The 26,128-nt window shown below is 36.3% G+C and overlaps 1 protein-coding gene across 1 annotated transcript; it reads left to right on the forward strand.

Moving 5' to 3' along the window:
• Positions 1 to 1,134: 1,134 nt before the first annotated feature.
• UBLCP1 (ubiquitin like domain containing CTD phosphatase 1) lies at positions 1,135 to 24,212 on the forward strand. Its single transcript, XM_003819000.5, has 11 exons — positions 1,135 to 1,576; positions 7,089 to 7,288; positions 8,126 to 8,217; positions 8,578 to 8,663; positions 8,746 to 8,861; positions 10,241 to 10,339; positions 12,796 to 12,833; positions 13,359 to 13,457; positions 16,460 to 16,576; positions 21,419 to 21,546; positions 23,114 to 24,212. Exons 2-11 carry the CDS (start codon positions 7,135 to 7,137, stop codon positions 23,139 to 23,141), a joined length of 957 nt encoding a protein of 318 aa, XP_003819048.1. The 5' UTR covers positions 1,135 to 1,576; positions 7,089 to 7,134; the 3' UTR covers positions 23,142 to 24,212.
• The last annotated feature ends 1,916 nt before the right edge of the window (positions 24,213 to 26,128 follow it).

Here is a 26,128-nt window from a genome sequence, read left to right on the forward strand (position 1 = left end):
CTAGGGTTACAGGCACATGCCACCACACCTAGCTAATTTTTTTTATTTTTAGTAAAGACTGGGTTTCACCATGTTGGCCAGGCTGGTCTTGAACTCCTGACCTCTAGTCATCTGCCTGTCTCGGCCTCCCAAAGTGCTGGGATTACATGCGTGAGCCACACTGTGCCCGGCCAACATTTATCATTTGTGTTGAGACTATCCCAACCTTTCTCCTCTATTTTGAAATACAAAATAAATTATTGATTACTATAGTCACCCTACTGTGCTGTGGAACGCTACAACTTATTCCTTCTGTCTAACCATTATTTTCGCTCCTTTTAACTTCTCTTCATCTCCTTCTCCCTCCTTATCCTTCCCAGCCTCTGGTAACCACAATTTTACTCTCTATCTCCATGGAGTCAACTTTTTTTAGCTCCCACATATGAGCACCAAACTTCAATGTAAGACCCCAAACTATGCAGCTATTCCAAGAAAACGATTTGAGAAAATGCTTGAAAATGTTGGTCTGGGCAATGATTTTTTTTTTTTAATTAAGACTTTATGAAGAAAAGGGCATACTTTTCACTGAAAAAGTTTGAGTTTTTTAAATGAGCAGATACTCATGCATTACTAGTGCAGCCAAAAATTATCAAAAGTAGGGAAGAATGCAAAATAGCGTGTGCCTCTTAACTAAAGAACTGTTAAGATACAAAACTTGGCTGTTTGCTGCCTTTCCCGCACTGCCAAGAGGGAAACATGAATTAGTTACATTGCCGTCGTGCTCACTGGGAGTTCGCTGTATGGACCAGATGGGTACTGCTCCGAATTTCCATTCAAGTCTGACATTCTTTTGTCAGCGTTTGTGTAACCAGCTTTCCTTGCATTCAGAGGAAAGACAGCATGGAAGTATGGATGGGAAGGTTGAGACGATTGGATACTGTATGGTAACCTCGATCGCAGCTCTCCTATGAGACTTGCTTCCTGGATTCTGAGTCACTTAAGCTTGCCCCTTCTCTTTCCTGACCCTCTTCCGTTTCCCCTTAGATTGGAGATTCTCCTCAGATTCTAAGTCTCTGAAATTATTAGTGTTGGCAGCCCCTGGGCCCATGGAGGGGTCTCAAGTCTTCAGTTCTCAAAGATCACCTTTTAAGCTTCATTCGGAACATGATACAGCCACATGAGTCCTAGCCCTGAATCTCACGAAGACCTCAGTACACCTGGAAAAGGCAGCACACCCAGTTACGACACTACTAGAGACGTCACACGCCTCAGCACCCATCCGCTCCCAGCCCAGAACGAGCGCACGCGCAGAACGAGAGAGCGGCCACCCAGGGATCGGGGCTATCTGCACAGCGGTTACAGTCTCGGAAAGGCCTGGCTTCTTCGTGGCTTTGTGGAGATCCCTTACAGCGGCCATTTGATTAGCACCCGAAGAGATTCAAAGGAAGCAGCTGTTCCGTCCCCAACATATTTCCGTTTCAAACCACCCACTTCCGGTTTTTCAGCCGGTTCCGGTCCCGCCCTTCACTTCCGGTCGCTTTCGGTCTCTCAGCGGCCGGTTTCTGCGTCCGCTGCCGCAGGTTCCACCGCGCTCCAGGTGAGGGGTTGCGGGGCACCCTGGCGCGCTGCCCTTGGAGACGCTGTTGGGGCTCGGGGACAGTGGCTTTGCCGCCCGCGCGGCGTGGCTTGCACTGCGGCGGGCTGGGGATAGTGTCTGTCCTAGTCTGACGCCCAGGCCCCTAGCCCCGGCCCGCTTAGTCTCGGGGGCCGCTGTCCTCCCATCCAGCAGTCTAGCCTATTTGGAGGGCTTTCTGTTTCCCAGTGGGTTTTGCGTCCCCAAACTTCATTCCTCCGTCTTCTCAGGCTTGTCCATCCCTCCCCTCACCCTCCTTGTTGAAGGCATCCCGGCCTTTTTGGTTCTGGAGCCTCCACCTGCCTCCTGATGCTACCCTAAGTCAGTTAGCGCAGCCCCCGACCCTGCACCACCTCGCAGTTGTTGCTGGTGTGCGGTTCTCGCCGGGAGTTCTTAGTGCTTCACGGTTATCTTTTGCTGGGATTGTTGAAAGTTAACCTCCCGTTAATTCCCAAAGTGTTACTTTTACTGCTATACTTTAAAATTTCTTCATTTGCCACTTTTTAGGTTTGTGGTCCCGGGCAAGTTTAATTTCTTTTCAGGATTCTCATTTGTATAATGAGGACAACAGCTGTTGGTTCAGGATTGTGAAGATTCAATGAGATAATTGTTTAGCATGTTTTTATTCCATCATGAACACCATTTGTATTGTGTTTTACAGTTTACAAAGTGCTGTCACAGATGTTACTTCATACCTTAACACTACTCCTGTCCAGTGCATATTAGTAGCCTCATCTTGTTGAGAAGACTGAGGCCAAGAAGTAGATTGACTAGGCAAAGTCAACACAGTATGTTAGGTAGAACTCCAACCTAAACAGCTATTCTTGACCCTAGGTTGACCGTATGGAAGTGTATTCTTTGCTTGCTTGTTTGGGTTTGCCAACTTCACTCCTCCCCACACCCCAAATCATTTTTCAGCTTATAAATCTGATGGGATCTGAAATGATACAAAATACTAAGAAAGAAGGTTAAATGTGAAAGCAAAATAGCTCATGCATTTATATCACACTGCTTCATTGGTGTGAATGGTCTTAATGATGAAATAAGGTTCAGTAACTTTTAAACAAATCTTAAAGACATATGCATTTACAATTTTTATGGTGTTTGTTTTGCTTGGCCCTTTAAGGCATTTGCCAACTTGGAATTTCCACTTGTGGGATAGGTGCTTTGTAACGTTTTTATGCTGCTTTATTAACCATATAGAGCCCATGCCCTCTGGCACATTTTTTTTAAGGCTGAAAACATTGAAGAGCCTGTAGTACTGACTCTCAAATTTGAGCATTCATCAGAGGTGAGGAGGACTGACCTTGTTAAAATACAGATTCCTAGGTCCCTTCTCTCCACCCCAATTACATTTCTACCAAATTACCAAGTGAGGTCAATGCTGTTGGTTAGCCCAGGGACCACGCTTTGAAAACCACTAGTCTAGAAGAGCAATCACTTGTCCAGGGTCACCTGGAACTCAGATGATTTCACTCCAAACTCTGCACTACTACTCATCACAATATATGCGATATTAGTGCTGGTTGCCTTTCTAGCTCTCGTAGGATTCCCTTTTATTCTTATGTCTTACAGAAAATATTTAAACTGTATTTCAGTTTAACTCAAAAGGTCCACTTTTAATTGAAGAATATAACATTTGTTATAGTTCTGTCTAAAATGGAATACGTTACCCTAAATTAAGACACTTGCTTTACATTTTCAGTAGAACACATTGTAAACATAGGAGTAAATATACATTTATAGTTCATATTTGTATTCATATATGAGTAAATATAAATATGAATTTATGGCTCTCTCTTCTAATTGGCCTTTTAGTAGGAGACACTGTTTTTAAATTATTTTTGGAAGTGGAGATTAAAAATTTACCCTCTTTCTTGCAGTTGGTCCTAATAGTTGCATGAAGAGTGCCATCAAATGTTTCATCAAATAAGTGAAAGCATTGGAAATACCAATACCTTGAGATTAGAAAATCCAGTTCTCTGGACTGTGGGAGGAATGAGTTTAATGAAAAGGAGAAAGCTTTATGCAGGAAGAGACATATGTTTGGTTATTTACATGAGTGGCAGCCACTATATAATCTTTGTGTGCTTAGATCTGTACCCATGGGTTTTGTATTTTCTGATTGATATGGTTTGGCTGTGTCCCTACCAAAATCTCAACTTGAATTGTATTTCCCAGAATTCCCACTTATTGTGGGAGGGACCCAGTGGGAGGTAATTGAATCATGGGGGCCGATTTTTCCCGTGGTATTCTTGTGAATAAGTGAATAAGTCTCATGAGATCTGATGGATTTATCAGGGGTTTCCGCTTTTCTGTCTTCCTCATTCTCTCTTGCCACTGCCATGTAAGAAGTGCTTTTTACCTTCTGCCATGATTCTGAGGCCTCCCTAGCCATTGTGGAACTGTAAGTAGCTGGGATTACAGGCGCCCACCACCACGCCTGGCTAATTTTTTTTTGTATTTTTAGTAGAGATGGGGTTTCACCACATTGGCCAGGCTGGTCTTGAACTCCTGACCTAAGGTGATCCACCTGCCTCAGCCTCCCAAAGTTCTGGGATTACAGGCATGAGCCACTGTGGCCAGCCTTGGGTATGTCTTAGCAGCATGAAAACAGACTAATATGGTAAATTGGTACTAGTAGAGTGGGGCATTGCTGAAAAGATACCTGAAAACGTGGAAGCAACTTTGGAACTGGGTAACAGGCAGAGGTTGGAACAGTTTGGAGGGCTCAGAAGAAGACAGGAAAATGTGGGAAAGTTTGGAACTTCCTAGAGACTTGTTGAATGGCTTTGCCCAAAATTCTGATAGCTATATGAACCATAAGGTCCAGGCCGAGGTGGTCTCAGATGGAAATGAGGAACTTGTTGGGAACTGGAGTAAAAGTGACTCTTGTTATGTATTAGCAAAGGTACTGGCGACATTTTGCCCCTGCCCTAGAGATTTGTGGAACTTTGAACTTCAGAAAGATGATTTAGGGTATCTGGCAGAAGAAATTTCTAAGCAGCAAAGCACTCAAGAGGTGATTTGGGTACTGTTAAAGGCACTCAGTTTTATAAGGGAAGCAGAGCATAGAAGTTTGGAAAATTAGCAGCCTGACTATGCAGTAGAAAAGAAAAACCCATTTTCTGTGGAGAAATTCAAGCTGGCTGCAGAAATCTGCGTAAGTATCAAGGAGCCTAATGTTAATCCCCTAGACCGTGGGGAAAATGTCTCCAGGCTATGTCAAAGACCTTCATGGCAGCCCCTCCCAGCACAGGCCTGGAGGCCCAGGAAGGAAAAAAGGTTTCATGGGCCTGGCCCAGGGTCCCCGTGCTGTGTGCAGCCTAGGGACTTGGTGCCCTGTATCCCAGCCACTCCAGCCATGGCTAAAAGGGGCCAACGTACAGCTTGGGCTGTGGCTTCAGAGGGTGGAAGCCTCAAGCCTTGGTAGCTTCCATATGATGTTGAGCCTGTGGGTACACAGAAGTCAAGAATTGAGGTTTGGGAACCTGTGCCTAGATTTCAGAAGATATATGGAAACTCTTGGACGCCCTGGCAAAAGTTTGCTGCAGGGGTGGGGCCCTCATGGGGAACTTCTGCTAGGACAGTGTGGAAGGGAATTGTGGGGTCAGAGCCCCCATACAGAGTCCCTACTGGGGCACTGCCTAGTGGAGCTGAGAGAAGAGGGCCACCACCCTCCAGGCCCCAGAATGGCAGATCTGACGACAGCTTGTACTGCGTGCCTGGAAAATCCACAGACACTCAATGCCAGCCCGTGAAAGCAGCTGGGAGGGAGGGTTTACCTTGCAAAGCCACAGGGGTGGAGCTATCCAAGACCATAGGAACCCACCTCTTGCATCAGTGTGACCTGGATGTGAGATCTGGAGTCAAAGGAGATCATTTCAGAGCTTTAACATTTGACTGCCCCGCTGGATTTTGGACTTGCATGGGCCCTGTAACCCCTTTGTTTTGGCCAATTTCTCCCATTTGGAATGGCTATATTTACTCAATACCTGTACCCCCATTATACCTAGGAAGTAAATAGCTTTCTTTTGATTTTACAGGCTCATAGGCAGAAAGGACTTAACCTGTCTTAGATGAGACTTTGGACTGTGGACTTTTGAGTTAATGCTGAAATGAATTAAGACTTTGGGGGACTGTTGGGAAGGCATGATTGGTTTTGAAATGTGAGGACATGAGATTTGGAGGGGCCAGGGGCAGAATGGTACAGTTTGACTGTGTGCCCACCAAAATCTCAACTTGAATTGTATCTCCCATAATTCCTATGTGTTATGAGAGGGACCCAGGGGAAGGTAATTGAATCTTGGGGGGGTGGTCTTTCCCATGCTATTCTCATGACAGTGAATAAGTCTCATGAGATCTGATGGGTTTATCAGGGGTTTCCGCTTTTGCTTCTTCCTCATTCTGTCTTGCCACTGCCATGTAAGAAGTGCTTTTTGCCTTCCACCATGATTCTGAGGCCTCCCCAGCCATTCTGCAACTGTAAAGTCCAATTAAACCTCTTTCTCTTCCCAGTCTTGGGTATGTCTTTATTGGCAGTGTGAAAACAGACTAATACACTGATCTTTGATGCCTTAACTCTTGTATGTTCAACTGAAGAGATACAATTGTGGAGGAGAAGAAACATAAGATTTAGTCAGAAGACCTGTTCTGTAACTAGCTATGTGTCTATGTACAGATTGTATAGCCTCTCAAAACTCCTGTTTCCTTAATTGTAAAAGAGGGAAAACTTACCAAATTACTTTCTCTAATGAGATTGTGTAAAAACTTCAATTCATAAAATATGAAACAAAGAATGGCTATTTACTATTTATTTAGCACAGTGCCTGCCTGGAACATAGTAAGCTTTTAGTTTAAAAAGATTTTTGTTTAACCAATACTTAATTTATGTAGTGTTTACTAGGTGCCAGGCACTATGTACCTTGTAAATGTTAATTAAGTTAATCCTCATAAAAGCCCTAAGAAGTAGGTAGTATCATCATCCCTATTTTACAGATGAGGAAACCTAGACACTGAGAGTCAAGTAACTTCTCAGAGTCAGATAGCTAAGTGGGAGAGATCTGGGATCTGAACCCAGGTCATCTGGCTCTAGAATCTGTGTTCTTAACTACACCACACTACCTTTCAAATGTTAAATGAACATGGATGGTCTGTCAGGGAAGGACTTGCTTGTAGCATCAACCTGACCAAATAGAGCAGGAGGAATGGTAGCTCATAATTGCACATTTCCAGTTGAACAGTGAGACTCAGAGTATTAGAAAGTAGTAACTCTAAGCCAAAAATTAGGAGTGTGGGGGAATTTAACTTTGAGTCCTAGTATCTTTTGGTGTTCTGGTAGCACTCCTGTATGGACAAAAATCCTCTCTATCATAAGTTGTAAAATAGGGCTTAAACTGTACACATAAAACTTAAAAGTTTGGCTTCAATAAACAGTATCTATTTTAACTTGTTCACTTTTTGTCTTCCTTTCCAGGTATTTTTTTTTCTGAAGGAAAGCTGCTTCCTCATATGTTTCAAGAATGGCTCTCCCTATCATTGTAAAATGGGGTGGACAGGAGTATTCAGTGACCACACTTTCAGAAGATGATACTGTGCTCGATCTCAAACAGTTTCTCAAGACCCTTACAGGAGTTCTTCCAGAACGCCAAAAGTTACTTGGACTCAAAGTTAAAGGTAATTCTCTCCCCTCTTCAGATTTTTTGCATTGAATTTTTAGTATTATGAATTTTAATAATTATTTTGAATATAATTGTTTAATAATTTATACTTGCTATTTGTAGTTTAGTAAGTCTTTCCCTTTTGAGATTTCTCTGGTAGAAATATTCTTAAAATTGTTTTAGTGGTAAAAGTAAGAATATTAAAGTGTCCTCGAAAATACCATGATTATTAAGATTACTTTTGATGTTTTAGACAGTCAGTATTTGCTTGTTAAACCTTTGGCACAGAAGTCCCGGATGAAACTCATTTATTTTCTGACATCTACCTTTTAGCACAGTGTTTTGTTGTAACGAGGGCCTTGTACTCTTCCCAAATTATCTTTTCTGTTTCAAAAGTAAAGACAACATTTAAAAATTACAGGTAGCATTCATATCCAGTTTAGAAGGGATTTTTTTATGGTGTTTTGTGATTATCATATTGAAGAGTGAGTTTTGAGTAACAGTAAATCTGCAGTTTTCTTAGGCACTCAATTTTTAAGGCTTCTTGGAAAACAGTAATATTCATCTTGAACAACAGAATAAAACATGAATTAATTTTGTTTAGGTAGTTGAATAAAGGTGTTCATCTAACATAGAATTGGGGAGAAAATAACCCTTGTATTAATTTTGACTTCTTCGTGTCTTAGATATGACTAATTCAGCAGAAACAATTTGTTAATGTAGGAAAAAACAAAACAACAAAAATTGCTGTGACATCTGTACCAAACCTTTTAATGTTAGGGTTTTATATAATGGAATAGTGAAACCAGCACCTGAACTTTAGTGAGAAAACAGTCATTTGCTTGTATTGTAGGCAAACCTGCAGAAAATGATGTTAAGCTTGGAGCTCTCAAACTGAAACCAAATACTAAAATCATGATGATGGGAACTCGTGAGGAGAGCTTGGTAAATGTTTACTTTTTGTTACCATTTGTCCATTTGAAGATATTATGATTTATACTACACTGTTGTATTATAGTTTTAATTCTGGTAAAATTGTCAGTCTAGCAATCAATGAAAAATAAAACCTGCACCATGAATGTGGTATTAACTGTATAAGTATAGTAGTAGCACAAATGATCAAATTTAATATGGTAAATCTGCCTAGGAAACATACATAACGAATTATTAATTGTGGAAATTTTCCAGTATGGGCTTAAAAGACTCTGGAACTCAAATTGTATCTCTCATTTTATTTTTATGCTATGCATGTATTTGTTATATTAAGGATAATATGGTAGAACAAAACTTTTTCCATCTTAATAGGAAGATGTCTTAGGTCCACCCCCTGACAATGATGATGTTGTTAATGACTTTGATATTGAAGATGAAGTAGTTGAAGTAGAAAATAGGTAAGTGCTTTTCGCTTTAGAAGTAATCAGTTGTCATGTGAGAACAAGTGAATATTTTATCTAATTATATGTTTTCCATTAGGGAAGAAAACCTACTGAAAATTTCTCGCCGAGTGAAAGAGTACAAAGTGGAAATTTTGAATCCTCCCAGGGAAGGGAAAAAGCTTTTGGTACTAGATGTTGATTATACATTATTTGGTAAGTCAGTTAAGAATGCTTTTCATTTTCTGTTACCCACAACAACTCTTTTTTTCTTTTCTTTGTTTTTTTTTCTTAGCAACTCATGGTTCTCGTGAAATACTTGAAAACTTTTCTTATTACAAAAGTAAATTGCTCATTGTAAAAAATACAGATAAGCAAAAAAAAAAAGTCATCTGTAATCCTGATACCCAAAGATGACCACTCTTAGTAATTTGATGTATATCTTCTAGACTGTTTGTATGGATCTCCTCTAATTCTTTTATTTAATAACACATTGAACATCTTCTCAGTAAAATATTGTTTGTTATGAATGATATATATATATGTGTGTGTGTATATATATATTTTTTTATTTTTTTGGCCAGAAAGTATTCTAGTTTATGGATGCATCATCATTTAACCATGTTATTCCCTGTTGATTATAAATAATTTTTTATAAGGAATATTTTAAAAATTATGTTTGATATTTTATCACTAGTTTTCTGTTTAGTTATATTCAAGCAGATTCTTGAATTTAAAATTTCTCATGTAGGCCAGGTGCAGTGGCTCACATATGTATCCTGGCACTTTGGAAGGCTGAGGTGGGAGGATTGCTTGAGCTCAGGAGTTGGAAATCAACCTGGGCAACAGAGCAAGACCTCATCTCTAATAAAAACTAAAAATACTCGCTGGATGTGGTGGTATGCACCTAGTCCCAGCTACTTTAGGAGGCTGAGGTGGGAGGATCACTTGAGCCCGGATTAAGACTGCAGTGAGCTATGGAGTGCCACTGCACTCCAACCTGGGTGACAGAGTAAGACCCTGTCTCAAAAAAAAAGAAAGAAAAAAATGTTTTGTGTTCATTGAAAAAGAAAGATGTTCCTTTTATGTCTAATGTTGGCAAGAAATAGTTAACTTCTGATATTGGAATTTATTTCTAACCCTAAACCTAAAACATAAGTTAATGTACAGTTTTAAAAAATTTAATTAATTGGTTAATTGGCCTGTCATTTTGATGAAATGTGATTATATCTGCAAGGTAGATGACTAAAGGTGAGTATAAGTGGACATAGTTTGTTTTTCATTATTAAAAAATAACATCTAAACTTTAGAGACTAGGTGAGAAAAAAATTTTCAGTTTACTACTTAAGCCTGAATTTTCAGTATTGCTTTTTGCAAATTGAACAAAATTGATCGACTAAAATTGGATCTTAAGGATTTTAAATTGTATGTTTTGAAAGACATCTTTTTGTCAGCCAACGTAATTCAGTCTGAAGCAGTTTGCAATGAAATGTTTATGTTTGCATTTCGTAATATATTACATTTAATAATAATTGGTATTAGGTACTTGTTCATGATGGTAAACTAATAATTATTTATGATCAATTTTCTTTTAGACCACAGGTCTTGTGCAGAGACTGGGGTAGAATTAATGCGGCCATATCTTCATGAATTTCTAACATCTGCCTATGAAGATTATGACATTGTTATTTGGTGTAAGCTGTATTTTTTTGTTTAGATTTCCATGGAAATAGGTTGTTCCATATATTATTGTGCTGTATAAAATGTGACTTAAAATGACCTGTGTTTAAATATGAAATAGTTTTCATTTTTTAGCAAATTTCTAAAATGAAGCATGTATCACAATATAAACTTAAACATATATTGGCCAAATACCAGTGAGATAGTTAATTTAACTATAGGACATGAGTACATTATAGTGTAAGAATAAAAATGACTAATTTTCCCAATGACCCCACCTTGATTTGAAGTTTTTCCTTCTGATTTTTTTTTTTTAACTAGGCACATATCTTTAGGGTCTCGCTGTGTTGCCCAGACTGGTCTTGAACTCCTGGGCTCAAGTGATCCTCCTGCCTTGGCCTCCCAAAGTGCTGGATTACAGGCATAAGCCAATGTGCCCAGCCTTTCCTTCTGATCTTTGCTGTGAAATTCTTGATGCTTCAGAATATTTTTGTTTTCTCCTTTTTTCCTGACTCCAGTTTTAAAATACTTGGAAAAAGGTGTTTAAAACAAAATCACAGTGATATAGTTCTCTGGAAATAAAGGCAGCTTGAATTACTTAAGGAAAAATTAATGTGTGGACTAAAGCCAGTGACATTGAAATTGTGGTCTGCGGACCATTTCAAGAATGTACAGGTCTGTGATAAGATACTGAGTTTGTTCCGAGAAGTAAATATACTGTAATAGTAAGCACACTATTCAGTTCAATTAACGTTTTTTGGTAGCAAGATTTTCTTGGAAAATGAAGCAATGCATTGATTTACATCCCTCCTCCCCACAAATATTTAAAGTTGCCTCTTGGCAATGTCATAAGCAGAGAAGAGTTATCCTGACTGAATTAAATGAAGTCCCATCAAGTAAAGGTGCTACATTTCATTGTACTAGGTCTTTGAGAGAAATTATGTAGTTGTTGCAGTCTGTAAATTCATTTTGTATTTTTCCTTATAATCAGAGTACTTCCGTTGTTTGTGATATGTGAGTTCCATGTGAGTTCACAGCTGTTAAGATTAAAATTATTGTCAAAATATATAATTTTCTGGTTTAGTAAGATAAGGTGAAGAAAGCTTGCTGGTTTGTTTAGCAACTTTGACATCTAAGATGATATTTGAGAAAAAAGTTTATCCTTTAAATGTTATTAAACTAGACTTATAAAATTTGAGAACCTTTTACAATAGTATATTTAAATTATTTTTATAAACTGTGATATTTTGTGGTAGTTCATTGAAAAGAGTACTTCACTTTGGAGCTAAATAGACTAGGATTTTAATTCTGGCTCTGTTCTTACTGTGTGACACTGGACAGGTCACTTAATCTTTCTGAGCCTTAGTTCCCTCACTTGAGAAATGAAGATATCTAAATACATATTACAGGTTAGTTGTAAGAATAGAAGTATCAGTATAGCAACTAGTACTATGTCTGACATATAGTTACTTAATAATTAGAAACTTTTTATTAGCTGTGGGTCTTTTTGTTTTTCGTCTGATAATTACAGATACAAAGTAAGTACCGGATTAAATTTTTTTTCTATCTTATGATTATTTTCATTGGAGATACAATAGTCTTTAAAATTTTAGCTCAACTGACCAGTTTTGTACGTGTAAGGTGATTCTTCTGTTTTTTTGTATGTGTGCATGCTGAAGATTTTTTATTTTGAGAACTCAGGTTCCTCTTTTGCTTTTAAAAATCACACACACACACACACACACACACACACACTTCAAATAATTAAATTGCTTTTTCTCTTTTTAAACATTTTACTTGGTTATACCTGTATAGTTTAGTCCAGTAAACCAGGAGAGCACATAAAGATGAGGATTTAATTTTAGTATTAATGATCTCAAAGTTGGTTAATGTCTGACAGTGAGCAGATACATGATGCAGGTATACTTCATGAATTTGTCTCATTTCTTGTTAGAAGCTGCTAGACTCAGTGAGCTTTAATTTGCTGAGACTGACAAAATGCAGATTTTCACTGAACCTGACTAGCTGGTTTTCAACATAAACTTTTGACACATAACAATATGCTTATATTGACACTATGTATACCTGTGCATTGCCTAGAAGTAGGAACGTGGAAAAAAGTGATCCAGGCACCCAAGTTTAAGTTTGGAATTGATAGAGTGTCAGGGCTGATTTAAAAAGAGAGTTTAGGTCTTGATTTATAAATTTCCTAGGTTCAGAGTTCTTTTGAGCATGGATTACCTGTATCTTACAGATAAAAGTTGTTTAAAATGTATTCTGTCTTGAAGACACACTGCAGTAAGTTTACTTTTATCAATATTTAAAAGAAAATTACCATAAGTATACTAGGGACTGTTAATTCTGATGCATTTAAACTTTTAGTTTTGCTTAGAAAACTTACTTATACAGATTTTTTTTAAAGAAATTCAAGCTTTTCATATGTATTGTATTATCATTCCTCGTGTTTTAGCTGCAACAAATATGAAGTGGATTGAAGCTAAAATGAAAGTAAGTGTTAGAAAGCAATCCATTTAAAAATATTTTCAAACTGCATTTGTCTTGTTAAAAGTTCTAGAACTGAATTAATTTTATTCTTACTGGAGGGCACTTAGTAGATAGATAAATGCCATTATTGGGAGTAGAGGTGTTTTTAAAATGTGTTTAATAAGTGGATTGTACTGAATCCCTAAGTCTTTTTTAAGAAAAAGTATAACTAAGCTTGTCCCCTCCCCCACATTCTTCCTCATTTTACAATAATACTTTATTTTCCTTCTTTTGCTCTAGTGCGCAATACTTAAAGAGTCAGTATTCTCCTAAAATGGTAAATTAGGAAGTAATCTATTTCTATTTTCCTTGGTTTACCATTTATTGACTTGGCTAAGTGAAACTAAAATACTTCCTAGTTGTTTAGCAAGATGTAGTGGCCAGTGGTGTAGAAAGTTGGCATTATGAGAAATTGCAGCTAGAATATTCAGAAAATCTGAAATTTTCCACATTACTATGTTTTAACCTCACGAATATTTGTGTTTATAGGAGCTGGGAGTGAGCACAAATGCAAATTATAAGATTACTTTCATGTTGGATAGTGCTGCTATGATAACAGTACATACTCCAAGGAGAGGATTAATAGACGTAAGAAGTCATTTTATTTCTATTTAATGACACCATGGTTATTTTCCAGTGTACTTTTTATGTTTATACCGATGGAGTAAATAAAGAGTGTAGAGATTCATCTGAGTGAATAATAAAGTGGTTGAGTTTTGACATAGGAAAATGTATTTAAGGTTAAAAGATTTTTTTTTTTTTTTTTTTTTTTTGAGATGGAGTCTCACTGTGTTGCCCAGGCTGGAGTGCAGTGGCGCAATCTCGCTCACGCAAGCTCCGCCTCCCGGGTTCACGCCATTCTTCTGCCTCAGCCTCCCGAGTAGCTGGGACTACAGGCACCCGCCACCACGCCCGGCTAATTTTTTCGTATTTTCAGTAGAGATGGAGTTTCACTGTTGTTAGCCAGGATGGTCTCGATCTCCTGACCTCGTGATCCACCTGCCTCAGCCTCCCAAAGTGCTGGGATTATGAGCGTGAGCCACTGTGCCCAGCCAAGGTTAAAAGATTTGAATTTTAATGATAAAATTAAGGATCTTGAAGTAGGACTGTCAAGAAAGGAACTTGTGATTGTGGGTAATTGACCTGTGTTGATGACAGCACAATGTTACTGGGCAGAGTAGGTGAGAAAAATACTGAATATTATCAAAGAAGATACTAGAAACAAGTGAAAACACTCACCCTGCCCTGTGTGAAACTGGTAATAAAAGCAGATGCATCATGATGCATGTACTTTGGGATGATGCTGAAGAATAGCAACAAGAACAATCAGAGAAAAGGGTTTGGCTAACCAGTTATTTTACTCATCAAGTAACTACTCATACTATTAAGTATCTACTGTCTGGAAGGCCCTGTGATAGGCACTGTTGGGAATAAAGAGATGAGTGAGACACAGTCCATACCATTTGAAAGCACCCAAACTGTTAGCTGGGCTGGATAATGCATGCCTGTAATCCCAGCTACTCAGGAGGCTGAGGCAGGAGAATTGCTCAAACCCAGGGGGCAGTGGTTGCAGTGAGCTGAGATTGAGCCACTGCACTCCAGCCTGAGTGACAGAGCAAGACTCTGTCTCAACAAAATAAAGTAAAAATAAAATAAAAGCACCCAAACTAATAGGAATTGAGGAGAACTTAGGATACAAGGAAACCTTAGGGGAGACAGTATTAAAATTATCAAAACCATAAATAGAATGATTTAAGGGCATGGGGACTTGTTCTATAAAGGAAATACTGCATGTATCGAGAAAAAGATAACTTACTATATACTAAAGTAAAATAATACATTGACAAAATCTTAACATTAAAAATTACTTAGGGAAATGTTAAACATGTTTTATAACAGTGAAAAATTAAAGGAATAAAAATAATCCTCAATATCCAGCAATAGGGCATTGGATATATAAATTACTGCTACCCATATAAGGGACTGTAGCTCGTCATTTGATGTAGTAGGATATGTAATGATTTAGACATTTTCATGACACATTTAAGTGAAAGAAGTATTTTAGAGAACACTGTCGTAAGCCGTTAGAAAATAGTTCTTAACCTTTGTTTGGTTCAGGATTACCCTTAATTTAACAAAGAACCTGTCAACTCTCTGAGGCTGCTCTTGTTTATAAAAATGCCTAGAGTCAATATAGCAGAATATTGAGTTGTTGCCCTTGGTACTGACTAGATTATTGATGATTTAAAATTTTCCTTTGTGCTTTTCAGTATTTTCATGTTTTTCTGTAGTTAGCAATATTACTTTTCTAATTGAGAGCAAAGTAGTTTGTGTTTTGGGGAACATAGGTGCTTGACCTAATTACCAAATGACAGCACTTTTTAAGAGGATGTAGGATTTTTATTCTGGATATCATAAAAAATGACCTCTGTTGTCATATTTCTTGAGGCTTTTGTTAGCTAAAAATCTGTAAAATATGGCTTATTGTATTAATTCTTATATATTTGTCTTCATTTCGTGGGGGGAGTAGGGGGCAGTTTCTATTTCGGTAGTAAACAAGATCAGTAGCAAAAAAAAATCAGGAAAGTAAAATTTTAGTAAATTAAAATATTTCATTAACATTTTTTGTAATAGGCAGGACAATAGGAAGGAAAAAGCTTTCTCCAAATTAAATTATAGGAGGAAAAAAAATTTTTAAGTTACAACTTTTATCACTATTTATTTCTTACCACTTAATCTCATATATTTATTATTACATTCTGTTCTCATAATATCGTAAGACTTCTGTCTTCAGCAAAAGTAATTTTCTAAAAATTAATTTAAAAAATTTTCTGAATGTGTAATACATTTGCATGACTAAAAAAATACTAAAGTACATAATGAAAAGTCATCTTTCACCTGGTACCTAGCCACAATCAGTGTTATTTCCTGTGTGGTCTTACAGAGACTTTACACAAATACCAACAGGTAAGACTATATAAGAAATTATTTCTTTGAAGCTTCAGTTTAAGAATTCAGAAATAAGAGTAAGAATTTGTAAAATATGGTGCTTCCAAAGTTAAGCAATCAAATTCCCTAGAAATTATGCACCTGTGCCACTGAGTTAAAGACAAAACGAGTTTTTCCTCTATAAAATATTCAAATTATCAATTGAAAGAGCCAAATACATTTTTTTTTTGACTAGGGTGTTCTAGTTTTGAAAGCAGACTCCATGCGACTCCCAAGCTCTGAGAAGGAATGTGTTAACCAAGGAAGTCATGTGACTGCATAGCAGACATCTAAACAATTACTTTGGATTTTTTAAAAATTAAATAATTAATTTATTTTACCCAAAATCTTCACATTAAAATTATGGAAAGTTTTATAATGGGTTTAGTTCAGTTGGACATGAACAAACCTTTCAGCAGTTTCAATATTGCAAAATGCATTGTGCTTTAAAGTGGGTTGCATTTAATGATTAGCTCACACCTGTCTTACGGGGGAAAGGAACGCTTTGGCATTGTTCTGCAGGGCAGTTTGCAGTATTCCTGCTTTTAAGACAGGATGAAATATTGATAAAATTTGAGTTAAATGTAAACTTTTATTCTAAGGTAAAGCCTCTTGGTGTTATATGGGGAAAGTTTTCCGAGTTTTACAGCAAGAAAAACACCATTATGTTTGATGACATAGGGAGAAATTTTCTAATGAACCCACAGAATGGACTAAAGGTAAGACATACTTTTACTTGTTATGTGCTCATGTAATCTGGACTGTGTGGTAGAACTTTTGTAGTAAGCACTGTTGAATTTCATATATTTTTGGAAGTACTGTATTCTTATGTCATAGGCAAGAAAAGTTTTAAGAACAATTCATATAGAAATTGAACTTTGTCTTTTTTGCATTGATGTCTCCATAGTTAGCTAGTTCATCCAAGTATTTGTTTGTTTATTTATTTATTTATTTTTGAGACGGGATCTCACTCTGTCGCCCAGGCTGGAGTGTGGTGGTGCGATCTCGGCTCACTGCAACCTCCACCTCCTGGGTTCAAGTGATTCTCCTGCCTCAGCCTCCTGAGTAGCTAGGGTTACAGGCACGCACCACCACACCCAGCTAATTTTTGTATTTTTAGTAGAGACAGGGTTTCACCATGTTGACCAGGCTGATCTCAGGCTCCTGTCCTCGTGATCTGCCCACCTCGACCTCCCACAAGTGCTGGGATTACAGGCATGAGCCACTGCGCCCGGCCCAAGTGTTTTATTTTTAATTAGCTCTGTGGGAGCAACATGGGCTTCCCAACATTGACTTTTAGCATCCAAAGTGAAATCATTAGTTTTTTTTTAGGTATACAAATCTTGGCATTTTAAACATTCTGGTTAGCTTGAGAAATGGCAGTAAGGGTACTTTGTTTTTCTTTTTAAACTGAAACTAAAGACGTTTTTGAAAATTCCTAGACGGCAAGTACAGATCTTAGAATTAGACATTGCCAGAGCTAGAAGGAACCACAGTCATCTCTTGCCTACCTTCTTAACTTTGGAAACAGTCTGAGGTTGAAGAAGTTCCTGACTTGCCCAAGATTGTATATGTAACTGGCTAATGACAGAATTTGGGTTAGACTCTAGTGACTTGGTTCCTAGGTCAGTGACAATCTTAGCATGCAATTGCATGCAGTCTTATGTGACATTTCATCCTGGTAACTGTAAAATTGGTAAGAGTGAAATTTGAAACTTTAAAGTTTCTGGTACCCATAGTTGATTACATGTTGGCACAATATGAAAATGGAAAAGATAGCTCTATACTATGGCACTATTGCACATGGAGTCTCCATTCGAAGTGGCAGTCCTGACACTGAGATGTTTTCATTCTCAGTCCTAAACTTTTCTACTAGCTGGGTCCTTGGTAGTTTTAAAAGACAAGAGAGAAAAACTTAAAGTACATTTTTTAAACCTTTCTTACAGACTGTTGATTTGATTTTTTGTTTACAATGAGGATATTTTAGGGAAAGAATACTAATCTAGGTAGTGAATTGCCATAAGTATAAAAACTGTTGACTTGGAAGAAAAGTGGTTATGTTGTCCTTAATGGTTTCTGTTTAAGGCTTGGAGAGAAGTGCTTTTCTTATATGTACTGCACCAGGTATAAGGTACAAAATTGTATTATTGAGTCTTGAGAAGAAATGTGGTTGATGTAAACCTAATTGTTTGTGAAACTAATGGTTATTACCTGTTCTTGCAAGGAGGTGATCCCATGATGGTCAAGGAATAATTTTGGAGGAGACGTTTAACTTTAAAAAAAAAATACAATCATTAGTTTCGTGTTTGTTTAAAAGAAACTTTGTTTTCCTAACCAACATTTGAGCTCCATTCATCTCTTGATGCAGGGAGAGATGTTATTGTAAATGTCTAGTTCTTTATGTTACTTTACAGTAGGGGTTTTAAAAGACTGTACTCAGTAGACCCACTGAAGGAATTCCTAAAAATACGTATGTCCCCATCCCCTAAATTCTAATTCCAGAGGTAGATTTAGACACTCCACAGGCAGTCCTTGTGTGTCTTTTATTGAAAACCTCTTTTTTATAAAATTAATCTACCCAAGATAACACTTCATGAAAACCTCTTTTAAGGTTAAAGATTAAAGGTTAAGATTAAGATTAAAGATCTGCCCACGTCGGCATAGAAACAGGTGGGGTTTTCTGACAGGGTCTTGCTCTGTCACCCAGGCTGGAGTGCAGTGGCATGATCAGAGCTCATTGCAGCCTCGACTTCCGTTGCTCCGGTGATCCTCACATGTCAGCCTCCCGAGCAACTGGGACTACAGGCGCACGTTACCACATCTGGCTAATTTTTGTATTTTTGGTAGAGACAAGGTTTCGCCACGTTGCCTAGGCTGGTCTTGAGGTCCTGCGCTCAAGCGATCCATCTATCTCGGCCTCTCAAAGTGCAGGATTACAGGCATGAGCCACTGCGCCCAGCCCAGAAAGAGTTCTAAAATGGAGAAATATCCTCAAATGCTGTGTTTTGTTATCATGCTTTCATAATGCACTTGGTAAAATCTCAAAGATTTCATGTAGATCTTAAAAATAAGACTGCTTATTTTTAAAATAGTTAACTTCTGTTAAACATAAGCTTGTCAGTCATAAGGTTTGAAGTACATGGAAGGTACTGTGAATATGAATTTAGAATTACACTAAAAGAATGTGAGTCTTGGTCATGGATAAAGCAGCTTATCGGCTGAAAACTCCATTTTTATTGTCTGTACAAGGAAATTATGATATAGGAGAATTCAGCTAATCTAGACAGTCTTAAGTTTCTAAAAATGCTTCCTTGACCTGAGACAAGATGATGGTTTCCTGTCCTTTTAGTGATCACTTAGATCAGTTTTTAAAAATGTACAGTAAACAGTGGTTATACTGGAGCAAGTGAAGTCAATTAGGTGCATAGATTTTCACCCTTAATTTGTTTATTTAAAATTTTAGAACCAGAATCATTAGAATATTTTAGTTTTGTTGTTTAATAGTGCTTAAGAGCAAATGTTTGGAAAGTAAAAATAACTTAGCAGAGCCTTGGGTTGAAAATCTTATTTACTACCCACCAACCCTGTAATTTCCTGCTGTTTAAATTTGGACACTTTGGTACATTATATATTAATTGCTTAAAAGTTAATTTGTTACCTTTCAGTCCTTAGGAAGTGAATGAAGGAATACTTTAAAACATTACCATATCACCCAGGATTATGCAGAAACTCATTTCACTACATCCTCATATCATGACTCTGTTTACTCCCATCCCCAGGGCCTAAGCAAGGCCCTGTAAAGCGTCGTCTTCAGCCCCCACATTCACTGCTGCTGGGAAACAGCACTGCTGCACTACCTTTTTGGAAGTGGGATCTCCCACAAATGCTGATTTCTGAGGAGACTCCCTTTGACAGCTCTGACTGGTGCCCTTCAAGCAGTATGGGAGCCAGCTAACAGTGTGGAGGTCACTGGCACCAAGCTGTTCTGATGAGAGTAGAACACCTGGGAAAATTTTCTTCTGTCCATTTCAGACTGGTGGTGTTTTTCCAATGACAGAAGAAAAGTATGTAAAAAATACTTAAACCCTTACCTACACTTAATAGTATGGTAGTAGACTCCTTTGGGCTCACTCATTGTTCTTGCTTCTCAGTAAGTGACAATGATTAAATATCATTCATTTTTCAGTGTTAACTGTGTAAAATTAGTAACTAACACCAAAAAAAAAAAAAACTAATGACCAATTTGCATTTTCTCCAAATCAAAAGAATATACTAATACTTTGCTAAGTATGATGAAATCAGTCCTTACATGTGTGCTTTAGGAATATGTGTACTTTAGGAATATGTATGATTTTTTTTTAACGATAACAGAAAAATTCAAATGTAAACAGAACTATATAAAATTGCTTAAACCCCCATGTAGATATCATTCAGTTTAAATTAGCTTATTAATTCATGGATGGTTATTGTTTGCTCTATACCCTACTTCCCTCTCCTTAATATTTTGAAGTAAATCTTAGTCATATCATATTATCTAAAATTAATTTAAAATTATTGAAAGACTATCTTGAGTTGTATAAAGATATTTGAGCAGGTGTCTTTTACAAAACAGCAGAATTCTTTATTGAAGCTATAAAATAAGGAAAAGTGCATAAATTTATAGTTTAACAAACTGTAAAGATAATTCTTGTAAAAAATTTTATTTCACTAAAATTACTTATGATTTTCCTTTCCAAAGATAAACACTATTACCATCTTGATTTATAGTCCTCTAGTCTTTTTTAAGCATAGATTTATGCACAAATCTAGATGAAGATTGCATATAAACATATGCATTCATAGCACCGCCACTCAAGTCAAGATATGGTATTCCTTACTAATTGCAGCCCCCTACCTCGGTCTATTATTCTGACATGTGTGGTTTGAAATAATGCTTTTTAAACTCTTTTTCATCATAAAATAGATCAGCCTTAAACATTTGGAAAATATGGCAGTTCTTTTTATGGAAAACTCTTGCATAATTAAAAATGATTTTAATGGAGAATTTAATGATAAAGAAAAATGCTTATGATAAAATGTAGGAGGAAACAGGTTATATAAATGTATAATATCTCAGCTATATAAAAATTTAATAGAAAAATAAAATAATCATCATTGTTAAAATTTATCTCACTGTACTGGTAGATCAAGCTGGTATTTGGGTTAAATTTTTATGAATAAAATAATGTGAATGAAATTAATTAGAAGCAACTAGAATGATAGGAGGCGGGAAAGGCTAAGTAGTTTTGCAAAGTAGAGTAGCTATGTATGGATTCAAGTGCAATAAGAAAGCTGGTGTTGGTTCAGATTGAAAAGATAATGTTAGGTAAAATAGGTAGAAGAGTTTGTAATTTGTAAACATTATACATGACTTTCTGTTTAGGCTAATATAAAAGTAATTTTTAGTATTTATGTTCTTGGTGATATTTTAACCTCATTAACTCTAATTGAAATGATAGTATAGATTTGTTAGTTTTCCTTATCACATTGTGATGTGTTGAGTAATGTTTGTTTCCTAATAGATAAGGCCTTTTATGAAAGCGCACCTAAATCGTGATAAAGACAAAGAACTTTTAAAATTAACTCAGTACCTCAAGGAGATAGCAAAATTAGATGACTTTTTGGATCTAAATCACAAATATTGGGAAAGGTAAGTTTTAATTGCTTACTTATTTTCTCTTTACATCAATGAAGAAAAAATTATCATTTTTCATCAGTGACCACAGTATATATATAGCTGTCTTAATTTTTATTTAAAATAGGTGACTTCTAAAAACATTTTCTAATCCAGTGACCTACCCCCAAAAGTATTTTCCCCTTTCATCTTAACCTCTAACTTGTTCATAAACATACCTCTTGTAAACTCTTTAATACTTCTAGAAGAGAGAACTTGAGAGACTAGCATATGTTGGTGATGCTGCCTGTAAATTATTTTGTGATGTTAGGTAAGCTACTCCTTTATGAATCACATGGAATATAATCCCTCTTCTCATACTGTAACTTAATGTCAGGATAAAATAAAACACATGTAAAAATTTCATAAATAGTATTAAAAATTACAAGTAACTTGTGTGTAGCAGAGAAATTAGAAAAGTTTATCCCACTAAAAAAACAATTACTCATAATTTTCCTTTTTAAAGATAACCACTGTTACCATCTTGGTATATAGTCTTTCAGTCTTTTATCTAAACCCAAATGTATGCACAAATCTATATAGACATTGCCTATAAACATCAAGGTTTTGAGACAGAGAAAAGTCCCCAGAGAAGTGGAAGGTATTACTATGTATTACAGTATTTGGGGGGGAATTAGATCTTTGAGGATCTGGTTCCAGTAATACAGCACCAAAAGTAACTATTTGTGTAATAATAACACTTTGGCTTTTCAGATTCCACTTTTGACTTTTCAGATCAGTTTGACACAAGTCTTCTAAGAGTCTATAATCCTAATAGGAAGATAAAGCAGACATTTTTACCCCCATCTTTAAATTGCAAATGATGTAACTGAGTCATGGAGATAGTAAATACTTAGTGCAGTGCCACAAAGTGAGCAAATTGTACCAGCAAAACATGTCCAAGTTTGCTGATTTTAGGAACTCTTTCCCCATCCCCACACCACCAATTATAGTAGTTTGTAAATGTTAGAAATAGAGATCAAGTTTTTAATTTAGTGGTAGATTTCTATTAAACTATGAAAAACACTTGTTTGCTTAGTAAATTAATGTCTTATATCTTTTACACTCTTGATCAAAGACCTTTAGCATCTTTTGCCCACTGTCTTGATGTAACAAAAATAAGATCTTTATGGAGTTTGATCTGTATTTGGAAGTTACAATACTAGTTAATATAGTGACTTTCACATTGGAAGTAAGGCAGTATGGAGTGGTAGTCAATGAGTATGACCTCTGGAGCCTTGTTTTGAATCTAGGCTCTTCCACTTTCTAGCTGTGTGAATTTGGGCAAATTGCTTAACCTCTTTGTGCCTGTAAAATAGGAATAATTCTAATAGTAACTCCTCAGAGCTGTTGTGAAGACTAAATGAATTAATACATGTACTTAGAACTGTGCGTGCACATAATCAGTAGATGTAAGTGACTATTAAGAGTACTCATCTTGAAATGTTTTGTTATTAGAACAAACTCCTTTGGGAGCAAAGTTAGGTTATCTTCATGAATTTAGCATGATACAGCTTTGACATCTTTATTTTATTTCTTGCAGATATCTCTCAAAGAAGCAAGGACAGTAGTTACAAGTTATACTGGCAGTTATTGAAGATACTTAAGATCCAAGAACTTCTTGCTTTTATGCTAGAAATCATTATGATAGTGCTGGACACTGAAGCAAATACCATACTGCTTATACTTGGTCTTCCAGTTTTTTGTAAATTTAATTTTATATTTTTTGAAGATGATAGCAATATGCTAAAAAATGCTTGTCCCCTATATGAATATTCTGTTACGCTTGAAAAATATTTTCTCCAGCGTTGGTTACTGACCACCCCACCCTCCCACCACACACACACACACACACAAAGTGGAGAAAAATGTATACTCAACAATGTCATTTTGTGACTTTGGAAACAAGTTATGTTTTGTGTTTTTGTCTCATTGTGTTATTGTCTGACTAAATCTAAAACCAAACCCATGTTGAAACTAGTACTTTTCCCTTTAAAAACAAAAAAAAAACAAAAAAAATCTTTTTAATTAAAGAACCTAGTTTGCTATGCTTAAAATTACCAAGAATTTTTTATTTCTTTGTCATAGACACAATTTCTCTTCTGTATGCCACTAGTTACATTTCTAAATTCTCAGCGGTCTCAGTTAGGCCTGTATGTGTGTACATGTCCAAGTAAAGCTGGAAAACGTCAGTCTTGACACAGCTGTGTCTTAGTGTGAGAAACAGAAGACTGAAGAATAAAAACTAAGGAACAAGAATGAGTCTCTTTTTGGTGGCTAAGTAGAATCTTCCTAAAACCATTGTCATAAAAGCAGTTAAAGGCAATAAATTTTTAAAAGGGACATATCACTGATTCATTCCTAAAAAGCATGAACAAAAAGTTTTTGTTCTGTTCCAGCTATATCTTGTCTAAGTGCTAACACTGTTTCAGTGAAAATATCTAGCCATAAGATTAAAAAAATATGTTATTTGCAATGCTTAAGCCTGCAGATACGTAATGTGACCACTGTTTTGTGTTGACAATATTGCTTTATACAGTTCTTGTATTTGAAAGGAATTGATCCTTTTAAAGAAACATGGTGTATATTGTTCTTACAGGACTAATTTCAGTGGTGTAAATAATAAATATCTTTTCTTAAAACATTCGTTATCTGTTCTATATTACCACATATATTTTACCTCTTTGTTGAATGACAAAATGAACATTATATTCAGGCAAGGATCTCTTGCAAAAACTTAAATGTGTATGGTGATGTTAAAAGTGTGTATATCACTATTTATACATTCAGGAGTAGTTTTAGCAGCTAATCAGATACATAAAATTACTTAATTCTAATAAGTACCTTTTTTTCAGAAATATATACTATTTTCTTTGTGACAGGTTATGAGGATATACAGTGAAGAAGAGTTTGAGGACTCTAAAGTGATTGAATTAAAATATATTTATTTCTTAATTATGAAGTAAAATTTAAATATTTAAGGATGGAACAGAAATTTTAGAGTATTCATTTTTCATTGGTACATTTTTCCCACTGTAAAAGACAACTTATTCCAAAGTACGCATGGAAAGGGCTTAATCTTCTCAAGAAAATGGAACACTTAAACTATTAACATAGGTCAAGAACGGGCAGACATTTTCTAAATCAGTATAAACTAAAATACAAAAGTTAGCAAATCACAGGGAGCAAAGTTAGAATTTTACAGAAACATTTTCTGCCATTAGGTGGTGCCCAAACCAAAGCTTCTTAGCTGCTGTGCTTAATTAAGCCACTCTGGAGAACATTGTCATTGAGCTTGTTGAGATAACGTGCTATATGTGATTAATACTATTATAGAGTGTGGGAGTTTTCATTTGTCTTCTGCATCTCATGGCTTATTGAACAGCTCCATCTCTATATATCTATGTGTGTGGCACACACAATTGAATTAATAGATCACTTAATTTGGATGCATATTTTGGTGAAACCACAAATTATTTTTATCAGATACATGTGTTAAGCATTAAAACAGTATTATACGAAGTATATTTAGCCTAAAAACTACAGAACATCAGTAAATCTTTGATTCAGAGGGAAGTTTCTAATTTCCCCTCAGGTCTTTGTTACGGAAATCAGTTATTGGACTAATGATACCTATAGCAGCTCTTCAGTGTAAAAGGTAAGGAATGGAAAAACAGGTTGTTACGGTAAGCAACTGAAACTTACTCTTTATTCATGGAAAGTAAAATAGTTCCTTGAGAGGAAGAGGAACTACAGGATAGGGACTGGGAAAAAAGGATATGCAAAAAACTGCAGATTAGTTGCATTTTAGGTTATTGCTTGGTTTTTAGGTATTAATAACAATTGGGTGGTCAGAATGGTAATAAAACATGAATAATAAACTGTTGAGTCTTCTCATCCCAAGTACTCAACAGAGCTCTCTCAAGGGACAAACTGTTATGGTCTCCAATGAAGTATTTTACATCAAAAATCAATCTTCTTATGAACTAGCCCAAGAAATGTCTGTGAAGATTAAATGCTTAGATATTTATGTAAAGATTCAGTTTTGCTACGTGAGTCTTGGTGAGACATCTGAATATTTTAAGTTTTTAATTGACAATTGTTTATGGGGTACAATACAGTGTTTTGATACATATATCCAATGTGGAATGATTGAATCAGGCTAATTAGCATATTCACCTCAAATATTTATCATTTCCTGGTAGTGAAAACATTTTAAATCCTCTTTTTTAGCTGTTTTGAAGTATACATTATTATTAACTGTAGTCACTATGCTGTGCAATAGATCACCAGAATGTATTCCTCTTATTTAACTGAAACTTTGTACCCTTTGACCAACATCTCATCTTTCCCCATCCACCACCACCGCCCTCCCCAACCTCTGGTAACAGCTTTTACTCTCTGCTTCTGTGAGTTTGACTTTTTAGATTCTACGTATAAGTGAGATAGTATCGTGTCTCTCTGTACCTGGCTTATTTCATTTAGCATAATGTCCTTTAGCTTCATTCATGTCACAAATGACAGAATTTCCTGAGTTTGTTAAGGCTGAATAGTATCC

The sequence above is a fragment of the Pan paniscus genome, chromosome 4, assembly GCF_029289425.2.
Source record: "Pan paniscus chromosome 4, NHGRI_mPanPan1-v2.0_pri, whole genome shotgun sequence".
Taxonomy (NCBI): domain Eukaryota; kingdom Metazoa; phylum Chordata; class Mammalia; order Primates; family Hominidae; genus Pan; species Pan paniscus.